This window comes from Chiloscyllium plagiosum, unplaced genomic scaffold, assembly GCF_037043375.1.
Source record: "Chiloscyllium plagiosum isolate Xiang-an unplaced genomic scaffold, Cpla_swu_hap1 HiC_scaffold_7, whole genome shotgun sequence".
NCBI classification, from domain to species: Eukaryota; Metazoa; Chordata; class Chondrichthyes; order Orectolobiformes; family Hemiscylliidae; genus Chiloscyllium; species Chiloscyllium plagiosum.
The window spans coordinates 68,379,314-68,394,987 of NW_028270145.1; the positions used below are offsets into that span (position 1 = coordinate 68,379,314).

General features: G+C 39.1%; 1 protein-coding gene across 3 annotated transcripts in view; it reads left to right on the forward strand.

Annotated features, from left to right (window-relative positions):
- Positions 1-14,178, forward strand: part of fign (fidgetin) — a 50,350-nt gene extending 36,172 nt beyond the window's left edge. For all 3 annotated transcript variants that reach the window (XM_043693888.2, XM_087989099.1, XM_043693886.2), the window contains one exon: positions 7,450-14,178. In XM_043693888.2, the coding sequence (XP_043549823.1) occupies positions 7,458-9,740 (2,283 nt within the window). In that variant the 5' untranslated portion in view covers positions 7,450-7,457 and the 3' untranslated portion in view covers positions 9,741-14,178. The remainder of the gene's footprint in view (positions 1-7,449) is intronic.
- The last annotated feature ends 1,496 nt before the right edge of the window (positions 14,179-15,674 follow it).

Consider the following 15,674-nt stretch of genomic DNA (forward strand, 5'->3'; position numbering starts at 1 on the left):
TGCTTGCATGAAAAGGTGCCCTGAGAAGTGGAGAGGGATGTTGGGGTGTTTTTTTTATTTATATATATTCCATCACAGGATGTGGACATTACAGGTTGGTCAGCATTTATTACCCTTCCTGAATTGCCCTTGAGCCGAATGGCCAGCTCGAACATTTCAGAGGGCAGCTAAGAGTCAACCCATATTGCTGTGGCTCTGGAGTCACGTGGGCCAGATCAGGTAGAGATGACCGACTGCTTTCCTTAAAGGCTGTCAATGAACCAGGTAGTAGTTTACCATAATTGATAGTTTCTTTTAGAAACAAATCAAAATTTTATTTTTGATTTTGCTTGAATTCAAATCCCACCACCTGTCATTGTGAGACTCAAGCTCATGACCCCAGAACATGAGTCATGGATTCTAGATTACTAATTCAGTAAAATTACTACTATGTCACTGCCTCCCTTTAAGGGATTGAGGAGTAGTGGGGGTATCATGAATGAAGTAGTCTCTTCTAATGCTGAAAGATAAGTGGGAGTTGGGGGAGGTGGGGGGAGAAGCTGTGTGGGTGGTGGCATACATGAGACATAAAGGAGGATCTGTTGAATGTGAGGTTGCTAGTTTAGGAGATGAGGATAAGGGAGACTGTACTTAAGTTTTGGGGTGGAGTGAGAGTGATGCAAGTAAACCAACGGGAAATGGAATGGACACTGATGAGGGTCTTGTCAGCCACAGTGGTAGGATTGGTGGAAGTGAGGTGAATCTTTGCTTGAGGGGGAAAAAATATAATGCAGGTTATTCTGTTATAATGCGAGTTTTGTCAACCTGGATTTGCTGTATGCGATTGATTAATTGGGGGAGCAGTTTCTAAAACGCAAACTTTTAAAACCTGATCGCTGTAACACAATTACAGCATCAACATTTAAGTGCGGTTTCTAATGCACAAGTATGCAACCATCGTGTTATAGAAAAACTGACTGTCTATCATCAAGATCGGATAGGATAGAGAAACAAGGAGCTGGAGTAATCCTTTTCGGAAGCAAGATGGAAGTTAGTGAGCTTGTAACAAACAAATATTTGTCATCATTCCATTTTCTTTTTTCTTAAAAACACTTCTTTACACACCTCTTTGAGCAAACTTTGGTCACCCTTCCTAAGATCTCCTGATATATGCTGAGTTAGCTGAGCAGTGCTGAGATGACATTAACATGCTGCAATTGGATTCAGTGTCCTTGGGCTAGAGAAAGAAAAATCAGCCAGTGTTCCTGATTGCTACTCAAGGATCCGTGCTGCAAAAATGTGCATGTGAGGACAGGATTAGGTTTCGCTGTGGGGCCTTTGTGGTTGAATAGTTTGTGACATTTGCAGTTCATGCTAACACATCAAGAGTAATTGCTTGGGCAAATCAGTGGATGTTATTGACATCTATAAAACTGTATCCCAGTCAGAGTTACAACTTCCTGAGATAACGAATAAACATTCTTTCAGGTTCATTATGTAATGACTTCTTGAATTATAGCCCTGTTCTTCTCCTTGTTCCACAAACTCTGCTCTCCAATCATCTTATTCATTTCTTTAGTTTAATAGACGTAGATTCTACACTGCAGTATAACTTGCAGGGTTGTAGCATCAAAACATATTTTTTCTTTGATCTATGCTGCATGTCTCAAGGCAGCATGGGATACCAGTATGGTAACATGAGATCGTCGCACTGCTGTCTTTCTGAGTCTCTGATGGTGGATTTATTAGCAACACCTAGCATGAGCCGTGCCCACCAGAGTCACCACGAGCAAATGATTCTATCTGTCTGTGCAATAAATACACCAGCAATATGTCAGTAATTTTGTGATATTGGGACTGGCTTGTGTAAGCAGGCAATCCAATTATTTTATTTTTTTCATTTCTACGCTTGTTCCATCAGTTTAGCTGTTTTCTTTGCTTGCTGAATGTGCTCATTTGGATGTATTCAAAAGCTTACTGTACAAGAAGGCTACATATTTTTGGGCCGTCAAAACCCCTTTCAAACAATGCACAGATCAGAAATGCTTGTGCATTTGGACCTTGACCTCCAGTTGGAGAGTTTACATCTGATACAAAATCTCACCAAGTACAGTGAATTATAAATGTTGCTTTTTTTTTTGGCAAAGGAGTGCTCAAGGGTAGATGCAGGCTATTTCCTTGTTAAACTTGATTACTAGTTTAGATATTTTATCATGCTCAATACACATTAGCTGAAATTATGTTTGAAGTGAACACAGTATTCCCAAGTAACTGAGTGAAAGATGTCAAACAAAATGCAGTGCTTTATGGTTTTGATATTAATTAGATTGACCAAGAACTTCAATTTACTTACTGCATAAGGAATATTGTCATTTCAACCTATATTGTGAGAGTCTATTTACAAGCCCACAATCTAAAACACATCCTTCCCAACTGATGGGAAAATATGACTAGAATGTGACTGATATCTGCCCTGGTTAGGATAGATTGTGCTCATTTATCTGCATGCTGTAAATACTTGTTCAACAGCATAATTATCATTCTTGTTTACTTATAATACTTCCAAGATGGCGGTCAATTGAGGTGGTTACAAGACATTCATTAAGACACTCATTAAGCAACATTGCATTTTCTATTATGTACACAATTCTAATAAGTGATGTTTTCAATGCTATCTTTAATGGCACTGTCATACATTTTAAATTATTCTCAGTATTATCTACACTTTTTTAATTAACAGTGCTAATTCACTAAGCCTATATTGTTGGTAAGGAAGCAAACCCAGGCAATGAAACTTCAGTTTCATGACAGTAATGTTTTGCAATCTGTGTTTGTTACATATCAGTTTAACATTCATAATCGTGGTGAAAATTGGCTGTTAAGAACTTGTTATTTTTTTTTAACATGATTTATTGAACATAGTTACTTAATAAGCATCTTTAGTATTGTAAATCGATGAAAGCAGTAATGAGTCTGATGAGAATGAATTTCAATTACTGTGCTCCCCTAGCATAAAATTCTTTTTTGATGTGGTGGAATCCAGCTACAAGGCATCACGAGAACAGCCACCTCTGTGTTTCCTTTCAGCTGTTTCATAATGAATAGTGAATTGTGCAAACGGCTGTCCAATTTACGTGGTGGGAAATTGGATGGACATACTGGAGGCACAGTCATGTTTGCTTAAAAACAGCAAAGAATACAGAGATTAATAGTACTAAATAAGGTCACCTTTGTGTTGTTTGCTCTCTGAGCCAGGATAGTGAAAATATTACTTTGAGTTTGCAAGAAAAAAGCTTGTCAATCCTAGAAAATAATTCTCAACGTTGTTCACTCAAATACAGGAAATTCTTACAGCCCATCACAGTGAATTTTTTTTTAAAAAAGAAGCTAACTTTGTGGCTAATTTTTGCATGCTTTTCTGGAGATTGGCATTTACAAAGCATAAAGAATGTGCTGTAAAATGTTGTAGGTTTTTAATCATTGTGCAGAAAGCTCGACCACCAAGCGCCGTTAAATTATACAAAAGTGCATTCTTTGTGAGTCTTTTGAGGTGCTAATCAGTGGAATGTGAGCCGAGGCCCTCGAGCCAGTCAGAAACTATTTCATTATTGGGATGTTGTGTAATCAAAGTGTGCCAAAAATGGTGCTGTAGACTTTGAGCAGAGTTCTTCTCCAAACTAAGAGCTGAAATGCGATTTTTGTTTTGTGTACTTGTGTGTTTGATATTCCTGGAAAAAAGGTAGCTTTTAAGAAACGAGAATAAATAGGCTGCTCACTGGAATGGTGCACACAAAGATGACAGTATTTTATTTTGCATGCAAGATTAGATATTCAATATGGACCTCTAAACCCTCCCCAAAAAAAGAACTCCGTACCCACTCACACCCACCAATAACTAGGGTTCCCTTTCCGACAACAAACCTAGCTTTTCCTGCTGCAGAATGAACTTTGCTCCTCTTGTGCACATCGCAGCGCAACATGCGTAGTTAGTTTCTGGATTCTTTTACATGAGCTGAGAGGCTGCTGTAATGCTGCCAGAAGCTCAGAAATCAATTCCAACAGTTGACTGTCTTGGGATGATTTGGGAGTATGCACGCGACAAGAATAGAGTCCAACACTAAATTAATAATCCACCAGTGCCTCCACCACAGACCACTTGGCTACCCCTTTGTTTGTTTAAATGTTTATAGTCTCACTGATGTGAAGGAGAGAATTTTGCACATGGGTAATACTTGTGTCCATAACTTGAAATGTTTGCAGTGAAGCTAGACTTACAAACAGTTATGCTTTGTCCATATCCACAGAGAATGGGTAGAGCCCGTCAGCTATGGTTCAAGCTATGGTTGAATAGTTTCAAGTCAGTCATTGTGCTTCGTTTAATTTTCTGTTTCCATTTCATTTAGCATTTGATGTTGTGGGATTGCAACTGTACCTACTATAAACACACACTTACAGAGAAAGGCTTCTGTGATTGTCGGAGGTGCCTCTTTATGCAAATGAAAGGGAATAGAAATTAAGTAATTTACTCCAAGATGTAATGTAATCTGCAAATGCAAGGTGTGAAAGTGTGATTTAAAAGGAATGCTCTTCTGCCTGAATTTAAATTAGAATCTATTAGCGTAAGAATGCAAGTTCCGGTTACGTTATTCTTTATTAAAATTGAGGTAGAAGTAGGCTGGCGAAGCTGTGGATCAGATTAATGCCAATGGCACAGGGTTTAAGCACCATTCTGGCTGAGAGAGATTTCAAGCCTGCCTCCTCACCCTATCAATTGTGGGAATCATGGCACTTTGTTGTGGCTTGGCAAATAATTGCCGACAACCTTCCTTCTAGCAGAAAGAAGAAAAGTGGGGTAATTTCACATTCAATTTTGATCAATTAGCAAACTCTCTTGAATGCTGCCTGCCTAACTTCTATAGTCCCATTTTTAAGAATCAAGGCACACATCCAAGTGAGTATTTGCTGATATGCTAAAGATTCAGATATCAACTTAAAGGCGGCTGTTGGTCAGTGAAATGAAATAGCAATCATTTGGAGATGTAGACCATGTGAATCACCAAACAAATTTTGTCAGGCAACATGGCTAATAGTGAACTGTGACTGTTTCTAATTATTTAATTGCAGGTATTAATTACAGAGAAAGTGCTCGAGATGTTGACAAAATTGAAACTGAAGTTTATGTATTCTGTTTATGCATTTGTTTAAGAAGAGATTTTCCAATGGCTATGGTACATTAAAATTCAAGAAGTGTTGCCAACAAAATTATTTTCTAACCAAATCACTGACATTTAAGCTGTTTATTGTTACAAACTTGCTATGGTTTTAGGATTCTAGCTTCAAAATTAAAATTAGTGTTTAGTATAAATATGCTATATTTAGAATATTAAGTTATGTTTAAAATTGTAAATATTGAAACTTTTATTTTCAGTATTCTTCTTTCTTTGTAACTTTTAATGGATATGATATTGTTTCAACCTTGCTTCCCTGAAATCCAGGTCTTTTATTCCCTCCCTTCTGATCCTTGCTTTTTTTTCAGCCAGAGAGCATTTTCAATGTTTGCATTTTCATACATTTCTTCAGTGGTAAGTTGGAACCATGACAAAGGTGCCAGCTATATTGTGATTTTCTTTGAATTAAACCCTGTAAATTAACACAATTAGCAAAGCATCATCCTGTTAATTAGCTCCCGATGTCTAGTGCAATGGTTTGCTAATGCCGGAGAGGGTGTCAGATGGGAATCGACATGCTGTTCTGTTACCAGGCAAACAGTATGTTGCATTTGTTTAGTGGAGCAAGGCTACAGCAGCCGCATCTGATGCCTCATCCAGGCTGTGAACAGCTAAAGAGGGGGAGGAGATGAGGAAGGGGTGGGAGCTATTTTAAAAAAAAGACAGTAATAATTCAGAGTGGAGCAGTGCCACAGATGCTTCAATTTAACTGGGCCTCCCCCTTATCACAGAATCTGTGCCAGAGGGTACTGGACTATTTGTGAAAAATCACTTTTTGTAATATGATCGAGATTAAGGAAGCCTGTTGATACAGCTGCACCAAAACACTAATGTGTACCATGCTCAGGTAAGACCTGGACAGAGTTAGCTGATGCTTCCGCTAGTCTCTCTCTATGTATTTGAGGAGTTGGGGAAATGCAATATAACATGCCACAGATTGTCACAGATATAATGTAACTTTAAATATCTCTGCTCAGCTTGATAAATAGTGTTTGAGTTTGTGTGAGAACGGCAGGATTAGGCTGCCCAGTGCCTTTTGTACCCTGAAGGCTGCTAAAGAAAGAGGACTGGCAGACAAGTGACGCTTGTTTTTTCAGAGCTTCGACAACAGGACTAAGAAGCAAAAGGGCCAGTTGTAATTCATGCCGAGTTGTAGGCTTTGTGTGATGAAAGCGATGGAGCGCTGCCTGGGAGATTGCTTTGCTGCACTCTGTGAAGCAGATTTGAAACTGTCTCAGACCACTCAGATGAGAGTTGGATTATAGAATGACCTGAAATGTCTGTGTCATATTGTTCTGCACAGGGTGCATTATACCGCACTAACTAGGTGTTCAGTATAAAATCAGAAAGGTATCCTAGAAGTGATATGTCAGCTGTGTCTCATATTTTATATTAAAAAGAAAACAGAAACTGTACTGAGAAGCAGCCAGTAAATGCAGTACCTCTGAAATCTGTTCAGTCATAGTGTCTGTTGTGGAATGGAGTAATTAGTGCTGTTTTTGCAAATTAAAAAGACAAATGTAATATTAGCCTTGTATTCCAATTTGCCACAATGATTTTACATTGTTTTTATATATTCAATGGTTATGATAGGCTAGATTTGGACGACACAGGAATCATTAGCTAATAATTCCTGTATACTGTAAATTTATCACATAAAAAGGTTGTGCAAATGTAAACTTGTTTAAAGCTAGATGCAATTTAAAAGTGACTAGTATCCAGGTTATTCATTCTCATGTAGGTAGAAATTGATGAAGGTTACCATAAACAAAAACGTATTCCTTTGTTAAATCCCTCCTGAAGAGATGCAACTTTTTCCAATTGGGATTTGGTTTCAGTCACGCAGTTTGTGTACTTGTGCTGCTGACCTTCATCTCCAAGTACCTGCCAATCATCGAGGCTGTGGTGAAGAATGGAAGCCGGTGGCATGACTGGACATTCTTGATTTTCATCCTCATCACAAGGTGGCTGGCATTTCGAAAGAAGTTTTTCAGAGTTAGACTTCTTCTGTTGCTTGCCACAACAAACAAACGTGATTATTCATCTTTAGCTTGAGTAAATATGTTTTAAGATAAATAAAAAATTAAATAGTTACTGAGACATTATTGCTGACAGTAAGAAGTCAGCAATCACTAAGTCCATTAAGTCACAGTGTCAATTCATGTAAACACTCGGTGTCACAGTAGGTTCGCCAGTATTTGAAGTGTCAGTTTTTAACGGATTAAAATCTTATCTTTTGCAGGCTTGAAGATGCAGTGGACGCCAGAGCATGCCCAGCCTCTGAGCCAGTGGCCGGAACAGCACTTTGACATTTCCTCCACTACTCGTTCACCAGCCCACAAAGCAGACGTGTTCAGAGGCCATCTGCAACGTACCTATCAATATGCCTGGGCCAACGATGATATCTCTGCACTGACTGCCTCAAACCTACTGAAAAAATATGCAGAGAAATATTCCGGAATTTTAGAAGGCCCCACTGAGCGATCGATCTTAAGTAGCTACTCAGAGGGGCCACCAGGACTGGTTAATGGGCGGAAAAATGAAGGTGAGCCTTGGCAATCCTCACTGAACTCTGAAGGTGTGTATCCTATGAGCTGTGTTCCAGACGTCATAACTGCGAGTAAATCAGGAGTGACCACTACCCTTCCACCGACAGATGCTTCTGGAAATATTGGAACCTCTCCTGGAGTAGCCAGCAATCTGCCAGAACCAAGTTATTCCACCAGTACCTGTGGCAGTCTCCATTCTGGGCTCCCACCAGTTGGTGCTTCTCAGGAATACGCCACAGCTTACAATGGCTCTTACCTGCATTCAAGTTACAGTAGTCAATCAGCTCCAGCACTTCCATCACCTCATCCATCACCTTTGCACAGCTCTGGCCTTCTTCAGCCTCCGCCTCCACCTCCTCCTCCTCCTCCACCCCCTCCACCTCCTTCCTTAGTCCCAGGCTATAGTACAGGTTCATCCAATATTTCTGGCACTGTGTATAATTATCCCTCCGCTGGCTACCCCCCACAGACTCCTGTTGGCCCTGGCTACAGTCCTGGTGCAGCCCCACCTCCCTCTGCTTATCTGCCATCAGGCATTGCTGCTCCAACTCCTCTCCCTCCAACCACTGTACCAGGCTACAGTTACCAGAGTCATGGCTTGCCACCAATTGCTCCATCACCACTTAGTACCAGCTCAGCCAATTCTCTGAAAAGAAAAGCTTTCTACATGGCTGGGCAGGGAGAAATGGAGCCTAGCTATGGAAATTACAGTTACGGACAACAACGGACTGCGCAGAGCCCTATGTACAGAATGCCAGATAATAGCATTTCAAACTCAAACAGAGGAAATGGCTTTGACAGGAGTGCTGAGTCGGCACCTCTAGCATTTAAACCAACAAAACAGCTGATGGTCACCGATCAGCAAAGAAAATTCAGCAGCCAGTCAAACAGGGCCCTCACACCCCCTTCGTACAGTGCTGGTAAAAATTCCTTGGGACCATCAAGATCCACCGAATCTTTCAGCAAATTCACCTCGCCGGTGATGAATGAACGTAGTGATGAGCACAGGCAACTCCTCCCACATCCAATCCAGGGCCCAGGCATTCGCGCAGCTACCTCATCAAACCGGCCAGCTGATGAACTGTTGAAGAACACTGATTCACACCTCATAGAACTTGTAACCAATGAAATTATAAACCAAGGGCCTCCAATAGACTGGAGTGACATAGCAGGCCTTGAAATGGCTAAGGCATCTATAAAGGAGGAGGTTTTATGGCCCATACTGAGGCCAGATGTTTTCACCGGACTCAGTGCTCTACCAAGAAGCATCCTTTTTTTCGGTCCTCAAGGAACCGGCAAAATGCTATTGGGCAGGTGCATAGCTAGTCAGCTAGGTGCCACCTTCTTCCGAATCAATGGCTCAGCACTTATTTCAAAGTGGCTGGGGGAGGGGGACAAGATCATTCAGGCCTCTTTCCTTGTGGCACGCTGTCGTCAGCCCGCTGTCATTTTCATCAGTGAAGTTGATTTGCTTCTTTCATCACAAGTGAATGAAGAACCCAGTCCCATCAGTCGTATTAAAACAGAGCTCCTCATGCAGCTGGACACTTCAGTGACCTCTGTGGAGGATCAGGTTGTGGTAATTTGCTCCACCAGTAAACCAGAGGAAATAGATGAAGCTGGTCGCAGATACTTTATGAGACGACTTTTAATCCCATTGCCTGACAGTTCAGCAAGGCACCAGATGGTAATACACTTGCTCTCACAGCACAACTACTGCCTCAGTGACAAGGAGATTGCACTGATCGTGCAGCGTACTGAGAGCTTCTCTGGCTTAGATGTGGTTCGACTGTGTCAGGAAGCTATGGTAGGCCCTCTTCATGCAATGCAGGGCACAGACCTTTCAGCCATCATGCCTAATCAGTTAAGGCCAATCACATACCAGGACTTTGATAATGCTTTTTGCAAGATCCAGCCAAGCATTTCCCAAAAAGAGCTGGATGTGTATGTTGAGTGGAACAAAATGTTTGGCGGCAGCCAATGATAACCCTGTGAATATGCAGTGATCATTGGTCACAATAATGTGCTACATAGGGATTAGAAACCCCTTTTTCAGTAGTATTACAGTTGAAAAAGGTACTAAGGAGACAACAGTGACCTTGGCATATGACTGACAGTCAGGGTAAACTTGAAGGAAGAGCGCAAAATGTCAGAGCTACTCAAATGTAAGCTGTATATGGAAAAGCTTATGTTGATGTTTAGTTCTGCTCAAACAAGACGACGCTCACCAAGGTGCAGAGAAAAGTGGGTTGTTTTCAAAGGACAGGAACCCTCTGTGTTGATTCCATTCTGCTGTTCTTGAGATTCAGTTGCTGTCAAGTGCCTGAAGTGGTGCTTTATTTTTTTGTTTGCCTCACAATTCAGTAGGTGGCATGTGCTAATACAAGAGCTTTAACTTTAAACAGTTTTGAACTAAATGTTTATTGAGAAATCAACGGTTGTAATAGGAGGTGGCTAGCCAGCTTTTGCCATTCTTAGGACAACAGTATTCCTCAATCCTGTCTGTTCTGCAGTATCATCTGCAAACAGTAAAGCAGGGTATTGATAATCTGGACCTTAATTTTAGCAGTTCAGTTCTTTTAATGTTCTGTCCGCAAATACTCAGGAAAGTGATTGTGATTTGTACCTCAAAGGAATGTGTTGAAAGCACTATGTACTGCTGGGAGTCATAGGCTGGGTTTCTCATTACTAATATTACTGTATGTTTACCTCAAAGAAAATATAGCGAGGAGATGACTTTGAATGTATCTAGGTTTATTCTGAAGTGGTCCGTCAGAACCTTTTACACTGTTTACCTGTTCCAGGCTTAAACAGAAGGATGAGTCCTTATTGTGAAAGCGATTGCTTTCCAACTTGGGGGTAAATTCAGCCCAAGCTCCTCTTTATCGTAGTGAACTTTAGCAACTGACAATAATGTTTGTGATCTTACAGTAGCTGCAGTACCCAGTCAGGAGGTGCACATGTCAATTGAAAGCCACTTTAATAATTAAGTATTTGGGGAAATAATTTTTCATATTCTTTATTTGGTGGTTCACTACTATCTGAAAGGCACACTTAGCTGTGAACTATGACTGTTGACCTTCAAGCCACTACCGACTGGTTACAGTTGTAGCTTCTAGGTTATTGAGATGGGGGTGGGGAAGGGTTCATTATATGTCAAAGTTGGAAGGTCATGGGTCACAGAGCTACTACATGTGGCAGGCAGTTGGCTAGCTGCTGGATAAGCAGTAGCTAAGCATGAAAATGAATGGAAGATTTTCAGTATACTGAAAAGACTTTTTGTGTTCAGTTTCAGATTAATTTAACTATCATTCCTCATAGATGTGCCCAAGGAGGAAGTGTCCTGCTTTCTGTTCTACCTCAGTTTTGTTATATTCTCTCTGAAAGCAGATTATTAGAGGGTTTTTGAAGTCAGATTACACTTTGGTATGCTAACCTGCAGAACAAGTTTCTGTGAGCTGCTAATTTTCCCTCAAGTGAGCTTCACGTTTCTCCTTCCTTCAGCCATACATTCTGCAGAGTGTTCTTTCTGGAACAACTATTAGCTGGCATGTGTGGCATTTTTATCACCCCTCCTGTGTTGTCTTTCTTTTTATCCTTTAATGCTTTATGTGCAACTTTTTGTTTTTGACAGCTGATTGATGTTGGGTAATGTCTCTGAACAGGAGTAGCTTAGGCTGCAGCTGCCCCAAAGCTTGTGACTGCATGAGCAAAACAGTCTCGCTCGCTGCTGAATGTATCGTTTTTTTCCAATTCTTTATTTTATACAGTTAAAGAACTGTTGCAAAGCACTGGTACTTTGTGTTGCCATTAAATAATGTAAGTTTAAAAGCATTTTTAAAAAAAGAATCTGCACTGAAAACGCCAAACTAGAAGATAAAGAAGTTAGGTTTTGCCCCATGTATTATTTTTGTGAAAAAAGCTCATTTTAATTAGAATTTCAGAGTATCCTTCTCACAGTTTTTTTTTAAACATGCTACAGTCTAAAATCAATATTTCTCTTAAAGTTTGCCAATGCACTGTGCTGACCCTTTTTGTTGTCTTTAGGTTAGCCATTAATTTTGGTGTCTGCTTTCAAACTAGATTTTTATTTCAGTCTTGATGCATTTATTGGAAATGATAAAATGAAACTTAATTCAATAATTCCAGCAAACCCACCAATTGGAAGACCCAATAATGGTTTGCAGTATTTTCTTTAGCTTGGATTATTTGTGGGTTAAAATAAAAGGACACAGACATCAGTGCTGTGGACTATTCTATCCTAATGTGCCACCTAAATGTGACATCCATGTTATATCCAAATAGGCTTTAGCTTTTTAAAAACAAAATCATACCATTTTAACTAATGCATGCCATCAGACTGCAGCTATTAAACTGATACAATTACCATTGGTTTTCCACATGTGTATTTATTCATTTCTAATCTGTTTTGAATGCAACATGGAAACCAAAGTTTGTGGCTTGTTGGTAGAAATAAAATTTGCTTTGCCCCAAAATAAATTTAATATTTTATCTTTTAGAACATTTTTCTTTGATTTAGCAATTTGTGAGCTGTAAACGATCAGCTTACATGGGTGGAATTTATTTTTGAGCAGAATTTTCTTAACAGCCCGATATTTCTAACAGTAATTTAAATTCTGACCATCTAAACTAATTAACAGAATGTGAAATTAGTTTTATTTGTGAAAGCTCTTTAGTCAGCACTCATGCTCTTGAAGTGTAAATAGGTTTAATGTTGTGCTGGAGGTCATTCAGCCAGAGATGCTGGAGTGTGTCAGGCAACGAAAATCTGTACAGTATTATGTTTTTGAGTCATTGTTAAAATTTTACACAAACACCTTATAGCACAGAGATAGGCAGCATTTAATTACAATGGCACATTCTACCTCCTTCCCCAATCCTAATCAGCTGTTCCTGTTACAGCACACAGTCATTGCCTGTCATTCTAAATTCTTCTCCGTTCTTAAATGTAACACTAGTAGTGTAGCACAATACACAGCATTGTTAAAGGCAGTTCAATTTAAAATGGAAGGATGGCACATCCGAGCCCTTACGATAGCCACATTGTAGGCAGTTTGGGTCAGCCATGCTGCGGGACTGAGAAAAATGAAATAATAGAACAGAATGTTCAGCATTTAAAATGGTCCTACTGAAGTGTTTTGAGCACAATCATTCCTGTTTTAACATCATAAAGCTACTATTGTGAAAGAGCTTGAAAAAATTATTTGCAGTTTAGCCACTCAGAATTTTCGTTTAAACTACATCTGTTGTAAATTCAAACATTGTTGCATTCTTTGTAACCATTTCTACCTCATTGCTACATATTGTACATGTAGTATTTATTATTTTATGTCCTTTTTGAATGTCATGCATTTGTAAAATAAAAGACTTGTCCTTGAACTTGGAACAGTCTACCTCAGAAAGACTGTCATTACACTGAACAGTATTATCAACCTAAATGATAGAAGCATTAGGAAAGTGTGGCCGTGTAGATAATGCACACCTACTGGTGATATAGTTGGACTGGAAAATAATACTCATGACCAGACCATTTCTGTAAGATGTTTGTTACTGTATATGCCTTTTTGTGTGGCAATAAGTGCTACAATTAATTTGTGTTGTATTTAATTCTGGCCCATCAAGTGAACAATAATTAAGGATTGTACTAATTTTTTTTTAAAAAGAGGATAGATCCTTAAATCCATATCTTTTTGAAAAAAAACCTTCTAAAGACACAAAAGTCCTATACAGTATCATAAAATTTGAATATTTTTCAGCAGGTTTTAAAATACATGCATATATTATTTTGTATCTGCTGAAACCAAATTTGTCTTTACTGCACTGTGTAAAGACTTTCCCATCTTTTAGGCTGCACAGTATCACTAATTAAGAAAAAAGGTCAGTTAATAAATTCACATCATTTGTGAACATTATTTGTGTAAATGAAACATTTCTGGTTTAAACTGTTTTTTTTTCAGTTGCTGATGTGATGGGATCATTATATGGTTGAATGTATGTGCATTGGAAACTGCTTTACAATTAAATTGGAGGTCTCGAATGAGTTCCTGAAATTGTTGCAATGCATTTTGTCCTCATTGGTGCAGTATCATTGTAAACCTCTGCATCTCAGTCCTAGAAAGTAGTAAGGCACTGTAGTCTGGAAATTCAGTGCTGAATCCTATTATATTATCTAGCCACATAGAATCTTTCTTTTCATAATTACTTGCTACCACAGGGAAATTATTGGAGTAAATTTTCATATAGAATAACTAGTTTAAGTAGTTACCATGAAAAGAAAATTTGTGGTTCAAGGCAGATATTTTTATGAAAAGTTTTCTCTATTGTACAATTTGTTGTATATGGCTATGCTACTAAATATGGAAACAGAAAAGAACAAGCATACCTCAAATAAAATTCTGAATATGAAAGGTTGTGGATTTCTATTTCCTTCACACACACACACAAGCGATGCAATGAAAACTAAGGAACGTTGGATGTTTTGGGTACTGAAAATTTCTACATTTCCAAATGTCATGATTGGTTCAAATTTCCCCAGATGATTGCTTTGTGGTGTCTGTCACTTTGCTTCAGAACCATTTCCTAAGGAAAAGTGTATACTCATTTGTGCATTTATAACATTCATGGATTCTTATTGACAGATGGTCGAGTAGCTTTTGACCTCTTGCTATGACTGTTCCATGTGATCGGAAAGTGACTTTTACATGGACCAGAACTGAACAAAATTCAAACTCCAAAATGACCCATATGCTCAGTTCATTTAGGTTTATTTGACCTGTCCCTTTAATAAATGGTATGGCACATGTATACAGATGGACATCCTTCTGTGTGTCCAACCATCAGATTCCCACTTAGCAGGACGAATGATGGATGAGCAGCTGCTGTTTCATGTCTGGAAACAATGCAGCAAAGGTAGGTCTTATTTTAGTTTATTTTTTTTCTCTCTGTTATGTTCTTTCTTATTGTAGTGAAATGGTGGGTGATTACAGTCTTTCAATCTGAAGGATGAATATTTTGTCCAGGACAATTTTATACCGAAGTCTATTTAATTCTTGGAAATGTAGCAACAAAAATACATAAGTTTTCTCAGGACATCTAGAGTGCATTCAATCCCTGGAAAATCTAGTGGTAAACAAGCATCCATGTTCCCTGGTGACATTGGAATGCTGATCAGCCGGGGGGGGGAGGGGGGAACGTGTCTGCATCTGATCCCTGCCAGTGTAGAGGTGAGTGTGTGTCTGTATTCCCTGGTGTGTCAGAGAGACTGCTCCGCTGGCCGGTGGAATCAGCATTTGATTTTTAGATTTAGCTTTACAAATACCTTCATTTTATGAGTCCTACTCCTTCTCAAGTCAAATCCTCTGGAAATCTGAATTTACATCCCAGAATACTTATTGCATTCTGTAACGGACAGAATTACACTCTTCCCGGCATATTTTAATCTGAAATGTGATGAGAAAACGGCACTGCCGCTGAGAAATGAAAGAAGGTCTTCCAGTCTCCAGGAATTTTTTTTTTTAAAAAACCTTCAAATTCAATTTATAATAAATCAGACATACATTAAACAAGGAATTGGTTGTGTTAATGAAATAATTGTTTTCTGGTGTGAAGGCACACACCCTTAGATGACATTACTAGGATAACATATGATTGTATCTTTAACTTGTGCTCGGTCATTTATGAACATTGGGTCGCACCTCATTTTTGATAAACCTCTGAAGGTTCTTTAGTAGCTGCTTCAGGTCCATTAAATTGTAATTAATGAATGATTTGCTGCTGAACATGTTTCTTTTTAAAACAAAACTGCCCAACAGCTTGTCTCACAGTTGCAAAAGTCTACACCAAAAACTGCGGTAATCTATTGATGCATTTCTAATCAACAATTTTATGCAAAGTTAGT